Raw genomic sequence first — 23,847 nt, forward strand, 5'->3', positions numbered from 1 at the left:
GCACACTATTCTAAAACTTGCTACTGTCAAGTGTCTGTGGCAGTTTCTTACGCAAGAAGTCTCAACCTTTGTGTTAAAATAAATTAAGTAGAGGGCACTGGTTATCTAAATATAATCAATAAATCACTTAAATGACTGTCGAAATGGGAGCGAGCACGGTATGCAATTTCGCAAAGTTCATAAGTAAACCGACCAACTGAATGTTTATGTCGCAAAAAAATATTGGGAACCTCGAACACATGTAGGTGTGATGTTATGAACAAACAAACCTCCTGATGTTGACGTGCTATTACTTCTAGCCTCAGATAAAATACAAGCTAAACGTTCGTTGTCTATTTCCTCCGCGAGTTTCCTCACATAATCTAAAGAAACTGTTTTCGATATATTATGAATACAAATAACGATACTTTCAGGAAATACAGATAGTCTCCTTGCGCTGACTATTTTTACGCCTTCCGATCCTAAATGCGCGATATAAATATACGCGCTTCTTACTGAGAATTTTCCGCCACTATTAGTAAACAAACCTCAGTTGCCATAAGGACCTTTGAACCCTCATAATGTCTTAGTTGTCGAGAAGGCGTGTCGGACTGCAGTTTCCGAAGTAACGCAAGAGAGCGCGGTGAAACGCGACGAAAGAGGCGAATACAACGCATCCGCCAAGGCGCGGAGGGGAGAGCGGAGCAGCAAGTTGAAGTAACCTAATGGCTGACGCGTCACGTGATTCCAAGATGGCAGCGCCCATGCCAAGGAGGACACATCCTTCTGTTCAAAACAAATAAATTCTCGTTCTGTCAGCAACAGAAAGGAGAAACTCTTTTGGAAGCATTGGCGTTCCCACGCTTTGAACCAAAACAAGTGGCAAGGTTATCGCAGCACTGAACGGCGACTGTCACCAGAAAGACGAATCCCTTCCGCCGTGCTTGCTACGTAGGTGCGGCCTCTCGCTGGAGTACGACTCCTGATCAGAAGGTCGCCTCCCTAGCAGCACGATTCCCCGGCTCATACTTGGCCAGTTCGGTGCAAGCTTGGGACAAGCCGGAGCCAAGTTGGCTCTAGCTCGTGCCAGTCTGGTCCAAGCCCGGGCCGAGCAATTCTGATACTTGGGATCCCACCAAATCCTCTGGGCATCCTTTCTCCCACAGCGCGTCAAAGATTAGACGAAAGGATGCGTCACCACCACAGACGGCACCTTCTTTGTATCGCTGTTACCACTCATTCACACTGGAAGCGGATCCGCGTTCGCAAAACGGTTGCAAACGCGGTTATTTAAAGATTCAGTGCAATTTCACGCGCCCTCGATGAGATCAAGTGCGCAATAGGTACATTTAGATTGATGCAAGACACAATAAAAGGAAAGTCATAATACCCGTGCAAGCACTTGAGCAAAAATATGAGATCACATTATCAACATTTCAAGCGCAAATGCACGAGTTTATATCTGAAAGTTATCGTACAATGTTGCGCACAACAAAATAAGATTAACCGAGAACTCTCCTGCTGTCGCACGCTGTTCAAATAAGAAAGTGGAAACAGTTCTGAATACGGTATGATCCGTCATTCGTTTCCGACGAAATGCAAGTGCGATTGCAGTAACTTTTTGCTAGATAGAGTTCGTACCTATGGGTTATGGCATCGGTGACTTCCACTCATGGTTGCCTTTAGCAAACTATGAGTGGATGTCTCGACACAAAAAAGAAAAAAAAAATGGAAAGAAACAAGTACTGCGTAAATGGTATTTTAATGACACACGAATTCCCACAAAACTTGTCGCCTGCAGCATTGAATATGAAGACCTTAGAGAGCTTATCGCAGATGTTAGTAGTGTTTACTTCCAACCAAAATCAATTTTTTTATGTTACTGAGAGGTGGTACTTGAGAAGCGACTAATTGACTTTAATCCGCCGCCGAAAACCTAAGGACGCTTATGGGCAGTCGCCGTTTTTTGAGCAAAAGTTGTTAATTGTTATTCATAAAAATAGTGTACTATAAACATATTTCCTAAAAATTGATGTACTTGTAACCAAAAAACCTTTTTTATGTTGAAGGTTAGGTAGTGCATGAGAAGCGACTAGTGGTCACGCAATTCACTTCAATGCGCTGCCAATTATTTAACCACGCCTCGGTGCAAGCACCGTATTTTGTGCGAAAGTAGTTTGCTGTCATTCATAAAAACAAGAAAGTGAAGCAGCTAACTTTGACGTGACGGTGATTTGTGAATAAACCACATATCATATATGAGTGGGCGCACGTAAGGAAAACCGCTATGTGACTTGTTTCTAACTTCCAAGTTAAAAAAAAAAAATTGTAACTTGGAGCGGCGTTTCACTAAAAACAAAGATTGTCGCAATAGTTGCAAATGTTGAAGGTAGTATCGGCTGATGCCACTGTCATGGAAGTAACCGACCGATGCTACTCTAGCTGAACATTTACTGAAATGAAATAATAGAGCATGATGAAATGATCCTAGAACAGCCATTAATGTCTTTAAAAACGTAAACCGCTTCTCAGCGGCAGATGCAAGCGAGCGTTACAAGTTCAGCACAGTAAATTTACAGTATTGCACTAACGTTGTTTTTTTTTTCTTTTTAGGACAGTATTTCCCAATCGTTAAAAACTGCAGACAACTGATACGCAGCCCATCGCTGGGCTGCGTATCAGTTGTCTGCAGAAGTATATAAAAAGGCGATTGCAGATGCGAAATCAATTTTTTTTTCAAATACTCTCCCAAATATGTTAATAAATGACCCCAAAAGGTTTTGGAACACTGTCAGCAAGAAAGACACTTTTTCAATTTTACTCAAAACGTCAAGTAGTGATAGTGCCTCTAGTGATGACTGCGCTAATATACTAAATAATGTGTTTATTGAATCATTTTCCAATATTAGTAACATAAGCTACCCTTCAATTGTGTGTGCCGGTTATTTACCAATGGATGCTATTCTTGTTGACCCTATTGGTATAGTTAAGATTATAGATGGGCTGAAATTGTCTTCTTCTTCAGGAGTGGACGGCATTAATTCAAAATTTCTTAAAAGCACCAAGTTATATTCTTCAATTATTCTTGCTAAATTATTCGAACAGTCACTCCAAGAGGGTGACCTACCCTCGGACTGGAAGGTGGGGAAGGTGGTCCCTATTCCAAAAGCTGGTGACAAACATTCTCCTCATAACTATCGTCCCATTTCGTTAACCAGCATCCCATGTAAACTTCTCGAGCACATCATATTTTCCCATCTTGTAAACTTCCTAGAAATGAATAATTTTTTCACCACAGCTCAGCACGGATTTCGTAAATCATTGTCATGTGAAACTCAGCTTCTATCTTTCACTCACGACATTCATTCTCTCATTGACCAAGGCTCCCAGGTGGACTGCATCTTCTTGGATTTTGCAAAAGCTTTTGATAAAGTGTGTCATAAACTATTACTATTGAAACTTGCTAAACTTAACATTGACCCTAACGTTCTTGCATGGATTCATTCTTTTCTTACTAATCGTTCGCAATTTGTAACAGTCAATAATGAAAACTCTCCACTTGCGTCAGTAAACTCTGGTGTTCCCCAGGGGTCTGTTCTAGGTCCCTTACTATTCTTAATTTATATTAACGACCTACCAGTTAATATGTCATCATCCGTCTGTCTCTATGCCGATGATTGCGTAATATACCGTGAAATCCGAAGTAACCAAGACACGCTCACACTTCAGTCTGATATTAACTCTGTGTCTCGTTGGTGTGAGTTGTGGCTAATGAAACTAAACACTAGTAAATGTAAACACATGAGAGTAACCCGTCAGTTTAGTGAGAGTCCTTCTTACTACCTTGATGGCAACTCCTTGGAACAAGTGTCGTCATACAAGTATCTTGGTGTTAACTTAACTTCTAACCTTTCATGGAAACCCCATATAGAATATGTCACTAATCGTACTAACTGCATGCTGGGTTGTTTAAAACGGAATTTTTCTTTAGCACCTGTTTCACTTAAATTGGTCCTCTATAAAACATTAATAAGACCTAAGCTTGAGTATGCAGCATCCATCTGGGATCCCGATCATATTACCCTCATCACTGCTTTAGAATCCATTCAAAATAGATCAGCTCGTTTCATTCTATCGAACTATCACCGCACCGCCAGTGTCTCGTCAATGAAGAATAATTTATCTTTACCATCTCTTTCACTTCGCCGTAAAATTTCACGCTTATGCCTTTTTCATAAAATTTATTTTCATAATCCCCTATTACGCGACCATTTCATAACTCCCCCCTATTACATCTCGCCTCGTGTAGATCACCAGCACAAAGTTGGAGTCCCAAGCTCATTAACCAACACATTTCATTCATCTTTTCTACCACGCACAGCTCAAGAATGGAACCACCTTCCCGGTTTAATTGCTGCCATAACAGACTCTAATCTTTTTCGAAGTGCCATAAATAACCATTTTTGCGCTGATTTCTGACCTGTTTGTTCACTTTTTATTTGTTTTAGTATTGCTGAATTGTTATATTTTCCCTGCCTACGCTCTCCCCCTCTGTAATGCCTTCGGGCCCTGAGGGTACAATAAATAAATAAATAAATAAACTGTCAGGTTATCGTTTCCTATCGGGATCGGGTGCGTGCCTCTTTTAAAACCTTGTCGAATCTGTTTAAGTGCCCGGGTGTATCAAGACGGCGCTGCCTTCGAGCAAACTATACACCGTCCTGAGAGCATTTAGCGGAAGGGTCTTATGTTTGGAGATCCGTGCACATAACCCAGCACCCTCGCGCGGCTGGGGGCCATCACATCCATTACGCCATTACATCCATCGAGCAATTACGTTCAAATTCGTGCCATTACATCAGACATGTACAAATTACTCAAAAAAGGCAGTTAAGTTAGTGAGTATCGCCGCCAAAAGTAATTGGAGTAGAGTAGAAATTACGCATTTGAGATAGTAGTTGAGTAAACTACTAACTGCTGTAAAGAAGTAGCGAGTTACTTCGAAGTTACTTTCGAAGTTACTTTTTTCTATTTTTGTGGTAGCAAAATGAACAGCAGTTTCGACCCGTGAAAAACCCTGCGAGCCTAAAATAAATGCAGTCGTTTTATGGCTTGCGTTTTCACCAAACTAGTTTATTTACTCGCAGAAGCAATTCACTTTCAACGTTCTTATCGGAGAGTTTTCTCCTCTTTCTCCTAAAGACGTCCCCAGCCAAACTAGAAAGACGTTCCACCGACGCGCTAGATGGAACGACAGCGTTGAATTTGAGAAACAGGATGTGCATGGTCGGGTAAGCGAGTATCGGCATCTTAGGTGTCCATGACGAAACATGTGTGAGGTTTGCCTCGGCTAGAGAGTGGTTTATAACACTCTTCTGCTTTGTTTATTTTTTTTTCGGCAAGCTGAGAATGTTGTGACTGGTCCCATTTTACTCCCACGATGTTCGGAGAGTACGCGGAGCGAGTGCACCTGACCGTCAAGGGTTCAAGTCTCGCTCCAGGACGATGAGATCATCCAGACGACTGCGCGTCTCGTTGCAGTGCTAGTGCTGAGCTACTAAAAAAAAGTTATGGTTTAACAGAAGATGAAACGAAGTATACTTCGCGGCTGACGCCGGGTCCAAAAAAAGGAGCACTCGAGGGTGACTCGCAATCCCCGCCGCCGACTACGGTATCCTGACGCGCCTGACACGCCTGAAAATTAAAACGTTTTTAACAGAGAGGAGGTCTCCCTGGCGTGGAAGGTCGAAAGGACACGAAGAAGTACGTGAACCGGTATCGGCACTCGTACAGTTTCAGCTGGAAGCGGGAACTTGCTCCCATGAACGGATTATCTGTGCGTGCGTTTGTACGCGGGGGAGTCCGGCTTTGGCAAGGGAGTATGCGCTGACGACGAAGCGACCATGGGAACACGTGCCCAGCTGCGAGGTCATTCCACTGACGCCTCCCGTGGAACCTACCGCTTGAGCCGGAACTAACTAAAGGCAGGCAACATGAAAACAACAACAATCCTGGGAGTGTCCCCGCCTTCCACGGTTGCAGCTGGAGGCGCGGCGCCTGCGTGCATTACCGGCTTAGGTCAATACCCGTCCAAGGCTTGTTAAAGGGCAACTCGGCTCAATTCCGAGAAATTTAGGCTTACATGTTATTCAAATTCACAAAGCCCCCCGCTACTAAACAACTCTACGTCTTCGGATTCGCGGAATGTGGAATATTATTTTTGTAATCATAATTTAAACATCATCTGATACCAAAACCAAAACTTCGGTTGCGTCAGGCACCATTGGTCTCGGGTCGTCAGAGTCATGGTCACGTCACGTCGAACCACGTGGTCTTGTGACGTTCGGGAGGGAGCGAGGGACAGGACACGCGACGCGGGCAGGTCGCTTCGCATGACGTGGACGGTGATGGCCCGGGGGAATGGGAGCGGAGAAACAGACCGATAAACGCCAGGACAGCGCAAACTAGCGCATCCGCGTTATTCCGCGTTACGGTGATCACGTGAACGCCCGGTCAGCCAACACCGGGAGGAGAAACTCATGACATCATCGTTCAATTTCGCTCTGAGAAGTAAAAACAAACAAAACGTGAGAATGACGTAGTCATGCCTCTGACGTAGTGGATCAACGTTTGCCGCTCAAACTCCGTCGCATTGACTGCGCTGACGATTGCGCCTCACGCCGCACGCTCGAGTTGGCATGATTTCGGCAACTTTGATCGTTTGAAGGTTTGCTGGCCAGTTTATTAAATATATAAACGGAATTAGATCGTAATATTTGACATGGCGTCTTCCTACACGATACTGAAGAGGGCTACATAGTTTTCTAAATATCAAAAATGAAGCGGAGTTGCCCTTTAAGCGTCTCTTCCTGCGTTCGTGCGCGCCGGTGTTATGTTTTGGCTGCTCGTCGCTACCTCGGCCCAAGGACGCCTAAGATGCAGTTTCTACGGCTGCCGTGTATAATGATGGGGCACTTTGTACGGGAATGCCACTTCATCTGCCGGCGTCTTATTCATTTCTGCGCTCAATCTTTCGTGATGAGCAATGTTAGCCCTAGATTTTGAAAGTAGTTAGTAATTTGAGTAGAAGTTACCTGAAAAACGTAGTTTAAGTAAACTACTAATTACCCAAATAAAATTGTAATTGGAAGTTACCAAGTTACTCGGAAAAGTAGTTAAGCTACAGTAGTTTGAGTAGAGTAGTTGAACTATACGTCCAAGTCTGCATTACATTTATCGTGCCCGTATATCCATATTGCCAGCACATCCATCGTGCCATTGCATCCATTTTTGCCCAGTTCATCCAGCGTGCCATTACGTCCGTTATGCCGTTACATCCATTGTGACATTACATCCACCGCGCCATCACATCCATTGAGCAACTTCGTCCAAAAGCGTGTCATTACATCCATCGTGCCGTTACATCCATCGTGTCACCACATCCATCGTGTCACCACATCCATAGCGCCATCACATCCGTCGAGCAGCTTTGTCCCAAAAACGTGAGATCATATTCATCAATCATTCAGGTTTTTTTCTTCCATTAACTATGCTGTATAACAGTTCACGTTATTTTAAGGAGTTAAGCGCTAAATTGAATATACAAAAGCGAGTAAAAGGACCCTTTGTGCGTTATGCACTTTCTGCGGCCCTCGGCGTCTCCGAAGTGGGACACGCTACGTCGGCTCTTTGTTTGTTGTTTCCACAGTGATCAAACTTTAGTTACGGTTTTTCATCCTCGAAATTAACTGAATATAAACTTTATTTTAAAATTAGGACGGTAAACAAAATCACACCTTTTATTTCGCTTTGAGAAAATAGTCTGAATGTCCTTTAGAATCTAATTATGATATACTAACGTTCTGGGGCTTACCGTTTGTTCCCTGTGGCTCCCTAACCATTGCGGAGAGCAATTCGTCTGCTTCTTGCGCAGGGGTGGCGGCGACGTCAGAAGCACGCCGAGCTTTGATTGGTTTCAAGTGAAGGACAGTGGGCAGACTTCAAAGCAAGCTGCCTTGAGGTCTACCCACTGTGGTTCATTCAGAATTTGTCGGAGCTCGGCGTTCTGACGTCACCGGAACCCTAGCAAAAGAGGCAGATGAACTTGTTCTTCGCATAAGAATGTAAATAACGCAAAAATCCGATTGGCAGCCATCTTGGCTTCTGTCGATGCGCTAGCACGATGGATGTAATGGCGCGCTAGGCATCGAAACAGGAAGGATGAGCAATTACATCCATTGAGCAACTACGTCCATCGAGCGACTACATACAAAGAGCAACTACATTCATCGAGCAGCTACATCCATACACATCTCAACACATCCAACGAACTGGTATATCCACCGTGTACTAGCTCGATGGATGTGTTATCACGTAATCCTCTCGAGCTTGGTTCCACGCCTCATGAACCCCCTGAGTCAATCGCACCAAGGCCATCTTTTCTTCCCCATCAGATACGTGCAGAGATAAGTAAAGGCTCTCACACCGAACGCGATCTTTGTCGTCTAGGTCAAAAAGCCTGTCCGCTCCGCACAAGCGCGCTCAAGCCCCGTCCTGATTCCCTTTGCCGCCAATCCGCTTCGCTGCGCTCTTGTGAGGCGCGGAAATGCTCTTTATCGTTGACGGCTAAAATCGCCTTCAGTGAGGCGATCGAACAAAGTTGTAGCCAACAAGCGGTCAATGTTTCTTAAGTCCTTTCGTAACTTGAAAGATATCATTGTATTCATTTCCTGTTTGGTCGAACGTGCTTAGTTGGGGCTTTTCCAGCAAATAACGATGCGCGCTAACAACGATTAGGCCATAAAAAACGTGATTTTCACAGGTACAATCAACATTTGATACACCAGGATCATTCTGTTCAAGCAGATTGTGTGTTGGAATGCAATTGCTTTTCGCGATCCCGTCATTCGTGTTGACCTGCCTCTAAATGCTACAAGCGTTGACCTGCCTCTCAATGCTATCATTCGCGTTGATCTGCGAGGCTCGCGCGCAGCAATTTTTGGAATGCATTAAGCACACCTGGAATTGTTTACTTTTTAATCGTGCGTTCTAAAGGCCCGTTCACACTCTTGCGACCTCTTAAACCTGGGTTCCTTAAAACTTCTTAAACCAGAAAACACACTGGCGCCATCTATTGGGAAGCAGTGTAAACTCGGCGGTCCGCCATTTTTTTTTTATTTCTCGCGCATTATCCTTTCTTTCTTGGCTCGAAAAACTTTTGTCAATGTTATAAACGAGCCTTTCTATGGGTATTATGCACATTTGACCTATGAAATCCCGCAAAACCTTCGCTCTTGTGAAATGCAGTTCCAGGGTCACCGCATAGATGGCGCCACAATGCCCAGTGTGTTCCCTCATTCTAAAAACATTTAACAAGTTTTAAGAGATCTCGTCTCTCTCAGTCGTACTCGGTCGCAAGAGTGTGAACGGGCCTTAAGACAGTGTCACGACGAGCTATCAGCATTCTCGTAAAGGGTGTTTGATGCTTACCAACTTTATGTCGTGCAGCCAACACGTTTTTTGTTCTACCTTTACTTCCATCCAACATTACGACTTTGTAGAACGATTGCATCGCGTACCTGAAAACAAGTTTGTTAGTTGTGCGCTAATAAGCTTCATGTTTGTTTTTAACTGAGAGCTTGGTATAGTAGGAATGAAATCTATATTTGCTTACGATACACATGTTGTTTCATTGTACCACTTTGTGTAGTTAGCAAATCTTGTCTCCGCTGTATCGTCATAGGGAACTTTCTGTACCATGACACACTTATTTGTTCCTTTGTTTTGACGGTCACTGTGAAAATTTCTGTACAGCACGTACATGAAGTTTCCGGGTGCAGCGATAAACTATGCAGACAGAGAAAAAACTTTAGATGTGCATATATGTCTCCTAGTGATTATTGCTTATGAAGTGTCAGTGTCTAGGAACAACGTTGCATGTGATTCCCTCTACGACGTTTTGCGTGAGTCGCGAGTCCGCCCTGATAAGAATGTATCTGCAAAGATTTCCAAACGTACCCAACACTAACGTAAAAAAAAGAAAAACATTATTTTTTTTGGTAACGAGTGGTTAGCCACGGTTGTTTCATGCGATAACGCGAACGAATGAAATGGATGACAAGAATATCATCCGTGTTTCGCATCGCCGGCCTTGTGCCTGCTGCACGAGCGGTAACTTTTAGCTCGCCCTCGAGCTTCCTCAGTGCTTCAAGACGTCATAAAATTGAGCTATCCAGGTTTTTTTATTACGCTGAGAATGTTTTTAATTGGAATCATATGTGTATTTTCCTTAATTAAAAAAAGTTAATCAGTGTGTCTTATGTTCATATTTTGCTTAATAATATGTTTTATTGGAATCTCTGCGATCTGCATTTGGTGGTAGTTTGTTCCCGAGAATACTTTTTTATTTTCTCAAGCACCCTATAGGGAGTATTCACTGGCGGCCATAGCTGTGTGCGCGACTGCTGAGCGCGTGCTGACGGCCAGTTTCCACAGTTCTTTTGCAACGTGCATTCAGCACCATCAAGATTGCTGGTCTTAGCAGCCTATTAATGTGAGCTCATTGTGAGCATGCGCCCTAAACATCGCCCTCAAATATGGGGCCCAGTGAATACTTTCTACACTTTCTATAGGCGCAACCGATTGGTTTCAAGCACGAGCACCGGGCTTTTAGCGTCCCTGCCTAACACGAGCGCTCGTATAATAAAAGCACTGTTTAGGGCGAGATGATCGCACTTGTAGCATCGGTTGCCCCTCGACTTAAGCTGAAACAAAGTATACGGTTCGAGGACATTTTTAAAGTCTTCGCAGAACCAACCGGTTTCAAAAATTACTCACGGTACTAACTAGAAATTTCGCATACCTCCAACGGTCAGAATTCGAAAGATTTAAAAAACGTCGAGCTTTCTTACGGTTCAAATCCAAAATTTTGCAATTTACGAAGCCTACTTATGTTCTAAATCGAAAAGGTCGAAAATTTAGAGGTTCCTGAGAATTCGAGTTCGAAAATTTCAGATTTCAGGACGGACGAAGTTCGAAAAGCTTCAAAATTGGTGAATTTATTCATGCAACAGATTCGAAGCTTCCCAATCAATGAAATATTTTTTTTTGCGTAATTCAACTTTAAAGATTTAAAAGTCCTCAAAATATTTAATGTAGTAAGTTCGATAGTACCAAACATTTCTAAACTTTCAATCCCCTTGGTTAGATTTCTGAACTTCAGGTAAAAAAATAAATAAAATACGTTTACAAATCTCTGCAATGGGAAACGAGAACGCAGCTCTTGAGGGGGAGGAGGGGAGGGTTACGGAGGGGAAGGTGCGTCCCTCCTCCTCCTCCTTTTTCCTCCTCCTCCTTTCCTCCTGCCGCTGAATTTGTTCATAGGTGACGTGACACGAATTCCTGACGTCATTTTCTTTCCTAAATTTAGCAGGGAAAGTGAATTGGTGTTGAGGTCACGTGACGTGAATTTCCCCGCAGAATTTACCAGGGAAAATTTCCAACTAATCTTAGCGGGAAAAGCTTTCCACTAAATTTAGCGGGAAACGTTCTGGCTGTATTTAGCGGAAGAATTTCCCCCGCTAAACTTGGCGGGAAAATATTTCCGCTAACTTTAGCGGGGAAACGTCCCATAATGCAACGCGCGTGGTCACGCCGACGACGAGGCCGACTGCGACGCCTTGTCAAGCCGGTTATCCGTCATCCGGTCTAAGCCGTCATCCGGTTAAAATATGACGCACTGGGGCCCTAAGCTCGTCAAACACAAAGTTGGAGAGCAAAGTTCGCGGAGCGCGTCGATTGGACGCTGGCGAAAAAAGCGCGAATTCATCGTCGTGATCGTCCAATCGGCTCGCTCCGTGAACGTCGGCCCCAACTTTGTGTTTGACGAGTTCAGAGCCCCTAGATATTTAGTTACTCTCTCCGCGCCCGCTGGCTTGCCCGAACCTCAGGAGATGTGGAAACCGCAAGAAAAGGTAGACGCTTAAATATTTTTGCAGGGCCTTTTAAAGCGCTCGCCAAAACTCGTAATTAAAAGCGAAAAATATATCAATGTGGCTCACAATACGAGCGTGCAATTATTACTGACACGTATTATTGATCCCATTCGGCGTATGTCCGAACTTTCTGCGTATATTTGTAGTTTCGATCCAGCACCCCTTTAAACCACCCGAGACTGGGCCACACCGCGGACTGGGCGGAGAACGTGAAGAATCCTAAGTGGAAGGGAAAGGAACAGAATGGCAGATATGGCAGCGCTCATTAATTTTGACTCTTTTTCTGTTTTACTTCAGAGTATCCTTCTTCTCCTCGCAGTCTCGTTCGGTGTAAGACGATGGGAAAAAACAAACAAATAACTAAGGTAGATTAAAACAAAAAAGGGGACGCAAGCACACTCGCGTCAAGTATAACCTGTAGAGTCAACGCAGGAGTAGGGGCTCGGACAACACCATACGATGACCCTCCAGGTGGGTCGCAGAAGCGCCCAGTGTATACCTTTTCCGAGAACAATTCTGCGGATGGGTGGGATTACCTGAAGCTTCGGCGAAAGCTCAAAATATGGCCGGTGAACGAGCAGTGTTGGATGTGTTCGCTCAGCATTCTGGGGGGCTAAGGTTTACCCATGAACTACAGGATGGGACACACCTCCAATTTTTAGACCTTAGACTAGATTTTGAAGAAAGTCACGTGTGTTGGCTTTACCAACCACGCTCTAAGAAGGGACTTCTCCCTTATGATTCCGCCCAGTCTAAACTAGTAAAAAGGAGCATTGCGTCCTCTTGCCTCCAGACTGCCTGGGAAAAGTCGTGCTACCATTCAATGTCAGAAAGTTTTAAGATGCAGGTACAGCGGCTGACGGATGTCGGCTTCCCAGAGTCAGTTATACTGGCAGTGGCGCAGACGTTACTAAAAAATATTAAGGGAGGGTCAAGTCAGAAAAAAGAGAGACCCGCAACCAGACCCCAGGTACTCCGCTACATGCACAAACTCTCGCACAATTTGAAAAAGGTAGCCGAGCGCTTTGACGTTCCTAGCTGTTGTTTTTTCGGCGCCACGAAAGTTGGCGCAACTCTGCCCTAGAATTGCGGATAAGGCTAGGGGCAGGAGCCAATGTGCCGTAAGGCACAGGAACAAGTATGTTGATTGTGTGGTGGGGGTGGTTTACAAGATACCACTAAGCTGCGGAAGAGTGTACATCGGCCAAACTGGCCGATGCATTAATGACAGGGCACGTGAGCATGACTGGACACTCCGGTCGACCGCTGGGGGTCACTTGCCTCTGCAATGTGCTGCCTGTAAATGCCAGCCCCAATTCAATAACATCACCATCATCGGGAGGGGCGCAGATAAAACTACCAGGGAATTATTGGAAGCGTATGCAATAACGAAAGAGGGGCAACGTGCATGCGTTAGCCAAACATCGGTTTTTCTTCACAAAAAAGAAATTTCCTATCTTGACACGTGCTGAAGCGATAGTGCGGTTTATTTCGTTGGTGTTTTTTCAATAAATGTTTAGTTGTGAGTTCAGCGCTTGTGTCGTTCACACCTTCCTTTCGTCCTGTGTATTTTTTGCGCGCTGTTTATTTCCGTTACCATGAACCAACTCGCCTACATCACGACACTAATCCACTCTACCTCGCCTGTATTCTCAGCGTCTCACGTATTACCCCCCCCCCTTTTTTTTTTCCTTCCTCGATTATGTGTTATGCGGTTATGCTCTACGCAGTCTTCTCGTCAAGGAACCCTCGTCTCGCCGTACTCTGTGCGTGATTGTTCAAGCCAGTGATAAAGCAAACTCACACCAAAAAAAAAAAAAAAAGGAAAAAAAAGTGCCATGATTTTGCAATTTTGGTTCCGCTTGATTGGCTCTATCGGGTTCTAATGCTGCCTACGATCGGACTTCAAGTGAAATGGGATGTGCAAAAAAATGTTTAGAAACACCGTTATAATCTGTTAAAGATCCGGTATCAGGGCCGAAAGACTTGTCGACACCCCGTTCTCGCTTGCGACGCTTCGATCTCTAAATTGCCATTCTGCCCAAAAAGATATTGTGAAAAGGCTGAAAAACAAGATCCAATTAAAAAAAAAAATAAGGTGCATTTTCTTGCAATTAATTTAGTTTTTTTTTTATCTACATACACAAATTAGGAAGAAAAACAGCGCAATTTGTTTCTCCCAAACATTTCGCATATTTAAAAAGTGAGATGTAATTTATTAACATATGTAATTCAGCGAGATAGAAAACATATCCTTATACTGAATATTGGCAGATCAATAGCGCTCTATAAGATTCTAGAAATCATGCAATCAGTTGAACTCAACTCATGAGATCGCTGATAATTGTAAAGTAATACGATATTTTCGCCATACAACTTACACTCCAGGCGTCCTGCTCTGACGATGGGATGTCTTTGAAACCATCAGGTACTGACTCGTTTTGGCATACGCTTGTCTCGTCGGAGCTTGGGTCGGTTGATGCAGCGTTTACGATTAGCACTAAGCCTGTAAGCAAAGATCCTACGTTTTGCAGCATATTCCGACCAAGGGTCCGATGTTGTCTTGAAATCCGCCCTTTGCGTTGAAGCAATCTAGCTGTTAATCTGTCCACAAGAAGTCAAACGAGAGGTCGCAAAGTCACTTTGAAGAGTGGATAAATTGCAGTAATGGCACTTAACACCTGTTTATATACCTAAATTCAAAAACCTTCAACAAAAAAAAAAAAAGTTATATTTGTCGTGGTTGGAAATTTCGACTAAATGTGGAGTACAGCTGGTTTGAGGAAAACAAGTTAAACTATCCACCGCTGTGGAGTTCGCAACCTTTCCGAAAGATCACTGACGTTCTGATCCGTTCCAAGTTCATTATTGTTCTCTTTACGAAGCAAAGCACGAGAGAAGATTGGCTGCATGCGCAGGGAACGTTGAACCGAACTCAATCTGGCCTATACATTCTTGAAAACCTGGCGAGAAAAACACGGCTCTGCTTCACACTGCGTACGAGTGAGCCCGTGACAAACCGTATGAGTGCGCATGGCATCGTAATAAAATCATTCTAATCTAAAAACAACAACAACAACGATGAAGACCACGGGCTGTGAAGGACGGGGATGACCTACTTAAGTTCGAGTGATTAAAAGGATTCTTCGTACGTCGTTGTAGGCAATTTTTGTTTTATTTTTGTAATGGCAGACCGTGCGTCTTTTCTGCCTCGTTACTTGCGAAGTTTCCTTGAAGTTGATCCTCGTTCCTCTGTAAAGTGTTTCCACGTAAATGTACAGTCTGCCCCAAATAAGGTCTCTGATCTTAAAAGATTTTTTTATCAATGTAATTTGTTTTTACTTCATCGTGCTCACAAAATCACGGTGCACCGACGATAGTAAAGGTTTTTGCCTACCTTCGCACGCTACTTATTTTCTTAACCGTACAGCTAAGCGAGAAGGCGACCTTGCAATTTTAGCAGGTAGAAATACTGTTTGTGAATTACTGAGTGACTTATCAACTATCACTGATGACTATAACATGTCGTCATATTTCATATTCACTAATTAAAGCTAACAAATTTGTAAACTTTCGTTATTAACAAATTTAACTTAATTATCCGACTGATAGTTTCCGGTAGCCCCCTACACTATATTTTTCTGTCCGTATAACTCACCTTCACGAACCTCATAAGTGTGACTCCCACGGCTTTCATTAAACAAATTTGTGTAAGTTAAAAAGAAGAAACATCCTATAAGTGGACTTTAGAAAATTATTTGATTACCTCAATCATAATCTACTTTTCCAGAGGCTAAATATGTATGATAATGGAGGACAGGCTCTATACACCTACTCATGTTTACAAACAAACCGGAGCGCCCCTCGCGGACGCCACCGGCGCCGCGCATGCGCGATGGAGTGTGGGCAAGAAGCTCGCCGTCGCCCAGAAATAAAGCATTTAAATGCGATGTTGTCGGCGTCAGTGTGAGTCTCCCTACCCTGTTTCGCGTTCGAATTGTTGATTCTATGTCTTCCTCGACAAAGCCTGACTACTTGAGCTGCCTCAGCGAAATTACCGAGACTCGTTACACCGCAAAACTTCGCGTGAATAATGTGACATGCGGCGATTTATTCCGCGTGGACACCGCAGAATGAACGCTAAGCCTGATTCGCATGATGAGATTTCGCTCGCAATTTTCAGTCGCGACGTCGCTCGAACTGCAAAAGCGTGATTCGTAGGTGAGATGGTCGACGTCGATACTGAAAATCGCAAGCAGAATCGGACCAAGTGAATCCGGCATGACTAGTCGGTGATGGCCACTGGTAACAATGATCAACGTCTCCTTGTTTCTACTGTTTACATCGAGCCTGCTTACCAACCTTCAATCTTAAGCCTTTTAAGGCCTACACTTACTTCTTATCGGAAGTACCGGGCCAACATTTGGTCCACGGGCTGGTGTGGGCTAAAAGAGTATAGACGACAATCAGAAACGTTTCAAAGACCAGACTACAGTTCGAACGATCAGGCGACCGTTTGAACTTGAAGACTCACTGAACGTAGTCTGCAGGTGGTCCGTACTTCTTGATGGTACTCCGGTGTTCATGTTGCATGAACACAAATAAATTTGACAGCCACAAGTAACCGTGAATTCAACCCAAAGTGCTCCCCGCCCAAGCAATCATGGTCCGACGGCGTTTGGTTTTTCCTTTTCACGGCACATATTCACGTTTTCGGACGAAACGAGCACATGAAACTTGGCTTCGAACCTTTCTCGACTCTTTTTGTACAGTCACAGTTGCAGTTTTTGACGAGAAGGCAGGTTTTTGCCTGGTTCTTTTAAAAACAACGCAGGAATGCACGTCTCACATGTGGACTTCTGCCCACAGCCCAGACCGGAAGTGCGCCCGACGCGCCAGCACCGCGCCGTGACGTAACAGAGATGAGTTCGTGTATTGGGCAGGAGATCGAACTATAGGGGGCGCTCTGACCCGTTTGTTTCCCCACATCTCGGTTGTTTACTCAACACAAGGCCTGTGCACATGCCCAGAGTCCTTATGGGCATGTCCATGTCATCTTCTACAATAGAGCGCGGGGCACGGTGTAATGTAAAAAATTATAACAATTGACGAAGTGACGTTAAGTGCCTGATCTATCTCAAAAGCAGGCTCAGTGAATGCAAGCTTGACCCACTTAGGCTCAGTCTTGGGTAAGTTACTTTTAAAAAGTAATTCGTTACAGTTACAGTTACTTCAGAAAAAAAGTAGTGAAGTTACCGTTACAGTTACCGCAACAAAAAAGTAACTCGTTACAGTTACAGTTACTTTTAAAAAGTAACGACGTTACTTTTCAGTTACTTTTTCTATAACAAAAAAAAATTAGGAAAAACTAGAAAACGCTTTTCACCAAGTTTATTTGCATAAAATTAAAAAGTGTGTTTTTTACTTCGTATTGTAAGTTAGCAGCAGTTGCTTCCCGAAATTAGTTTCTGAAAGTTTCCCTTGTTTGATAACGAACACGTCCCTGCCCTTGTTGAACAGGCGCTCATCTAACGCGCTGGTTGGCATTGCTGTGTTGTTTCGCCGGAAAAGGTTTTTGATTGCCGGGTAGGCGGTGAGGCAATAGAGTGCCGTTTTCTGCAGTCAAGGTGTTAGTAGCCTCCTCCACGTCAGCAAAATACTCTCTGTACGCCGGCCATGGTAGTTTTTCTTTGTTCTTATCAACATTTATATCCTTGGTACCACTAGCAAATTGCTGGCTCGTTGACGGTTGCGCTGGGTTCATAAAGTCCCTGGACATATTTCAGTTTGTACCCGGCAAGCCAGAAATAAACCCCGCGCATACAGCAGTAAATTTTGCCTCGACTGTAGACACTACACCTAACTAATGGCGCAAATCAAAATACGAAACATGCACAGTGCGGAGTGGCGGCGCTAATCAAAATACGAAACATTCGCAGTCCCCTCCGCGTGTATTGTTGTTTCACGTTTGATTCACCCGATTAAAAAGCGTTTGCGCAGAAAAAAAGAAAAACCGCGAAAGAGATAGTTCTTCAAGACACTAAGATGCAAGTGTTCAGTCTCAAAGTACAAGCGCCTGCTAAAGATAACTACTTTTTTTTTACACCAAACCTACACGTGGCTATATTCGGGACGTGACTGGCGAGAAAGAACGTATTCACAAGTCTGTGCAAAAAATAACTTGACACTCGAAATGTCGGAAGAGACAATTTGTAAAGCGCAAAAAATGGCTAAATTGTACCCTTGTTCAGTGATATGTTATTCATAAAAAACTGTAAAGTAACGACAAAAGTAACGTCGTTACTTTCATCGTTACCTCAGAAAAAAGTAATAGAACTACAGTTACAAGTTACATTTTTAAAAAGTAACTCGTTACAGTTACAAGTTACCAAAAAAGTAACGAAATTACAGTAACGCGTTACTAGTAACGCGTTACTACTCAAGACTGCTTAGGCTTTTGTGCTGAGCTGAATACCGTGCATGCTGCATTGCACACGCAGGCCGGTGTGCACTCTAAGAAAAAAGGGAGGAGAAAGGTAGCAAAAGCAACTGTTCCTCCTTGTTGCGGACAAGTTGCCCAGAGAAGGGAGGAACGGCAGTTCAGATGAAAGTTGGCGCAGAGGTAGAACATCGCGCTACTGACCAAGTGGTCAACGGTTCGATCCTGAGGAAAGTGTTTTTTTTTTTTTTTTTTTTTTTTTTTTTTTTTTTGTTTACCAAAACACACATAAACAAACCCAGACCGATAAAAGGAAAATTAAAGTCCTTATTATTCTCCGAGACGTTTTCCTCCTCCAGGCAGACCGGAGAAAGCTTTCGCCCTCCCGACCCATCTTCTTTCGGTTTCGTTTCTCGAGCACATCGCGCACGTTGTTTATTTAATAAATTAATGTTGAGTTGATTGAGCTTCAGCGGCAGCGAAGGCCGCCTGTAATTCCGTCTTCTAGTCCAAACGTGCAGAACATTTCGGTTGCATTGACGTCTTTACCACTAATTTTATCAAACGAGCAAACGAAGCCGCTAGAAACAGCGAAGTTCCGGAGCAGTGCCAGCAGCGCTACATACACTGGGTAAGACGGCCGTCGCGGCCGTCTCCAATTTGCGGGACACACGCGGAACTACAGCAGCGAAACCACGAGGAACTGTGTCGACGTTTTTGACGTTATGGAAATCGCGGGAACTGCGTCCAAGGAAGGCAGGTTTTCCTGCCGGCTGCCTGGGTGCCATCCGTGCTGAGTTCGGTTCCGTTGTCCCGTGCCGAGTGCCAACCGGCGTTCAACGTGATTCTTCTGCGTGTCAGCAACATCGTCAACGTGGTTCTGTATTTCTTCGTGTCAGCGACATCGTGATGGCAGTGTTGTGGGTTGTGAACAGAAGGCTGGAATTATCGCCGATGTGACCGTGTGTTCGCGTATCAGTGGTGTATCAACAAGATGAGATGACGTAAACTGTCGGGCATTGATGCCGCTAGTCGGGCCGTTATCGGAGGGGCCGGGATGTCGCAGGATGACATTCCGCTTTACATTAAAGAGTTTAAAACCACTTGAGGGATTAGGTGCAGTCGATCGACGTGTGGATAGTCATGTTGGAACGCTGGTCTGAACGGTAAGCTCCTATCGTACAGTGGCCAATGTGACTGTCGGTCCCCGAGAGCGATTGCGCTCTGGGGAAAAGACAACACTACGAAAGTATGACGGAAAGTACGTATATTTATAATGGAAGTTTAGCGTAAAAAAAAAAAAAAAGACAGGCAAAATCGAAAAAAAAACGCTATCCTTTATTTTACTGTTTAAATATATTACGGTTCCTGTAGAAACTGCCCTCTAAGTGGCGCGCTGGGATGAGCGCTAGAAGTTTTCGAGCTCGCAACGGCGCAGCTCCGTACACTTAACAGTTGTCGGAAGTCGCGGCTTTGACTGCATTCAAGTTGATCGAAAAGCGATTTCTGTGCCCGTGAAGCATCACTTCCAGCTGAGTGGATATCCGCTCTACAGAGATTAATTCAAGACGGCAATTGCAGCTTTGCGCGAACAGCACAAATAGAAAAACGAACACTACAATATAAATACTGGCTACGAAGGGCCATGCGGGAAAACAAACTCATGGCTTGGAACCACATTGGAGCGGCTCGATTTATTGGCTTTCAAATAATTATGGCATGATCGAGCGTCTTCTTTTTAATAAGAGATTCATCCCCTGAGCCATTAAAAATAGCCTCAGATGTATGACATTGCTGGAAAAAAATGAACATGTTCGGAATATTTTTTTTTGCTTAGGGAGTCACCGAAAAATTCCGTACGTTCAAAATGACCACTATAAAAGACGGAAACGCAGGGTTCGGTAGTAGTGATCGGGGTAGTGTGCTGTTGTATTGATGTTTGTATGTGCGATGCCTGTGTATGCGTTCAATATATGTTGACCTGATGTTTGTAGTGTGCGCAACGTGTCTACATGTGTTAGAGATTCCGAAGAAAAGGAAACGCAATTGTGGCGTAAGAAAATAAAAATATTTCTTTGTAAAACATGAATTGGGCGGTACCTAGCGCCACCTAGCCTAGCTACGTGCGATTACTCTGCTTGACCCTGCCATCTGGTGGCAAGCGATTTAACATCCTTTTACGCTACGCGGCTACGCCATAATTTCGTGTTACCGTGCTGAGATAAGCCAAGAGGTTGCTTCGGATTTGCTTTTTTTTTGAGAGCGGCTTTTGCTTTTGCGGGCGAATGATTTTCACTCCTCCGTGATGTGCGGTTGACGCTACGGTTGACGAAGGAATTTTGGCTCGAGGAATAGCAAAGGTAGGACATAAAGTGCGCGAACTGAGTGCCGGTTGTCTCCGTTGAACATCGCAGTGCTGACGATGAGAAGACTGAGTGACTGCATGCTTTCGAAACGTAAGTTTCTTTACCTGCAGGGGTAAAGAAGCTTCGGAAATAAATACAGTTCGCGGAGAGCTCGTGTTACGTTTTTATTTCCTGCTCCTCTCGCTTCGTGCAATAGACTTGGTGTTCTCGTTAAGCCTTACCGAGCTCGATTTGCTCGATACGTGGCCGCCATAATGAGATGCAGTCGACGGAGGAACTTTTCCTCCCCTGCTTAAGGGACGAAAGTTTCTCCCTTTCTGAAGGAACATATGTGTCAAGAGCGTTCCTCCCTTTAGGGAGGACTATACTGACCCTTTTTTCTAAGAGTGTGGTAGCAAAATAACCCTCATACCCTTCACCGGAGAACACGAACTCCAGCCGAACGCTGACGCCGCGTTCGGTTATGTCGGCCGAGCGCTGAGTCATTGTATTTGTTGTCCCCATCCGTGCAGTTCTAAAGTTAACCGCTTGGGGCGTCATGGTCAGTCCTCCTCCCCAATACTTCCACCTCAGCAGCCAATCGTCAGATGTTAGAGACTTGACTTCGGGCGTGCCCGTGGCAGCATTATAAGCCCAATTATTTTTTTAATATGTACATAAGGTCATAGTAGAATTTAGCGAGAAAAACAATTGTATATTTCCGTCGACTACCGACATTCTGGACTGCGGACCCTGAGTTGTGGTTCACGGAAGTAGAGCAAAGGTTTCCCGCAGAAACATCAGCCGCTCAAAGGACAAAATTTCGCGAAGTCCTCACGTCTTTATCGTCTGCAAAGGACTTAAGTCGCGCTTTTGGAATCTTACGCCGGTTAGGGAGAAGGAAGTGACGAATGTGTGAATGAACGTATCTTAGCAACACCACGCATCGCGGAAACTCACCTTCTGACGCCATCAAGACATCGCAGAGATTCGTCATCAGTGACTCCACCAATCAACATCCAAAGAGCGTTGTTGACGTCACTTCCGTGTCCCCGGTCGCCCCGGGAGTCCAGAAACCGCAACGTAGGGCCCCTGATGCGCAGGAAGTAAGAGACATCGTCATCTCCCCTCCAGACCAAGAGCCCTATGAACACCTCAAGCAAGAGCTAATCCGGAGAATCACTGCGTCAGAGGAGCGACGCCTGCAGCAATTGCTCACGGCTGAGGAGCTCGGAGACCGCGAGCCATCGCAGGTCCTCCTGCGCGTGGAACAGCTTTTGGGGTATTGAGCCTCTTCGCGGGATTCTTCCATTCTACAAGAACTTTATCTGCAGCGTCTGCCTTCGAATGTCCGCAAGATCCTTGCAACGGCCAGAAATATTTTTCTCGACGACCTCGCCGAACTTGCCGACAGGATTGTAGAAACAGACCCGTCCATGTTTCAGGTTACCACGTACCCCACCTTTGGCCAGCCGCTACATGCGACATTTTCACCTCCTTTTGATTTCTGAAGGGTTCACGACGACGTCGCGTATTTGATGACTGAGGTATCTGCGCTTCGACAAAATTGTCCTAACCTGCCTGAACCAAATTAAATGAGACACTCTTCTTTAAGAGGGCGACAAGGGACACCGCAAGTTTGCTGGTTCCACCGGACCTACGGAGTCGTGCGCGCAGGGAAACCCCAGTTGCACTTACTCAAGATGTCAAGTGCTCGCTCCTTCTCTAGGTGACCTTTTCTTTGTCGTGGAACAGAACACAGAAATAAAATTTTTTGTTGATATTGGAGCCCATGTAGGCGTAGTACCACCATCTGCCACAGCGCTTAAATTCAAAAACGTCCCTTCGAGCCGACAGGTGATAAATGGATCCGGCATAGCTACATAAGCAGGGAAGGCTCTCACTCTTATACTGAGATTTTCGTGAATTTCTTCGCTGGATTAACCTTATTGCAGATGTGCGCCATCCCATCTTGGGAGCAGAATGTTTCTCATGCTTGGGCTTCTGCGTCGATTTACGTCATTCATGTCTTCAGACACCACAGCCCGACAAACCGTTACTGAGGCCCATCAATGGAGCCTCTCTCTCACCCTCACTTGCGCTCGAAAGCACCACTTTTATGTTTGACACCTTATTGAGAGACTTTTCGGAACAGAACACACCACATAGTAACAACCGGCCCTCGGGTTTACGCTCGCGCTCGAAGACTAGCTCTGGAGCGGCTTCAGATCGCCCGTCAAGAATTTGACGACATGCTGGAACTCGGCATCATTCGTCCATCTTCGAGCTTGTGGTCGTCTCCGCTCCACATGGTGCCTAAGATGACTCCAGGTGACATGGCGTCCCTGTAGGGATTATCCCGCTTTAAACAACGTAACACAAGCTGAACAAGACGTCTCAATCAAGCTTCACGGAATGAAAATGTTGTCTAAAAAGAGATTTAATCAAGTTTTACCACCAAATCCTCATAGAGCCAAGCGACATTCCAAAACAGCTTTATCACTCCATTTGAACTATACGAATTTATACGTTTTCCGTTTGGACTTCGAAACGCTGCACCAACTCTTTAGCTATTTATTGACCAGGTGGCAAGAGGAGTAGACTTTTGTTCTGCTTACCTTGCCGACCTCCTATTGCAAGCAAAAATCAAGAAGAACATCTGGAGCACCTCCGCCTTGTCATGAAACACCTAGGAGGAGAATAGCCTGATGATAAACCCCAACAAATGCCAGTTCAGCGTTCAGGAAATGATTTTCCTTGGGCATCGTCTTGAATACCACGGCATTAGACGCCTACCGGATAAAGTAGAAGCAAATATTCGTTTTCCGAAGCCCCACAACCTTACGAATTTGAGAGAATTCCCGGGATTTATAAATCTTGTTTCGGCGTTTTCTTCCTAATTGTGTTACTACTATCCAGCCTCTTACAGAAGCCTTGTCTCCTAGAATAACCAAAAACCTAGACATCATCTGGACGCATTGCGGAGTCTTTGGATTTGAGAAGATTAAGAATGACCTCGCGAATGCCACGATGTTGGTTCATCCAGTGCCTAATGCACCCACGCGTCTTATGACTGATCCGTCCGTACAAG

The 23,847-nt window shown here is 44.6% G+C and overlaps 1 protein-coding gene across 1 annotated transcript in view; it reads right to left on the reverse strand.

Annotated features, from left to right (window-relative positions):
* The window catches only part of LOC115317330, a 32,342-nt gene extending 17,833 nt beyond the window's left edge, over positions 1-14,509 (reverse strand). The window contains exons 1-3 of the mRNA XM_042293021.1: positions 14,354-14,509; positions 9,653-9,825; positions 9,469-9,557 (exon numbers count right to left, since the gene is read on the reverse strand). Of these exons, the coding sequence (XP_042148955.1) occupies positions 9,469-9,557; positions 9,653-9,825; positions 14,354-14,509 (418 nt within the window). The remainder of the gene's footprint in view (positions 1-9,468; positions 9,558-9,652; positions 9,826-14,353) is intronic.
* Between the last annotated feature and the right edge of the window lie 9,338 nt (positions 14,510-23,847).

The sequence above is a fragment of the Ixodes scapularis genome, unplaced genomic scaffold (assembly GCF_016920785.2).
Source record: "Ixodes scapularis isolate PalLabHiFi unplaced genomic scaffold, ASM1692078v2 PGA_scaffold3__209_contigs__length_174095766, whole genome shotgun sequence".
NCBI lineage: Eukaryota > Metazoa > Arthropoda > Arachnida > Ixodida > Ixodidae > Ixodes > Ixodes scapularis.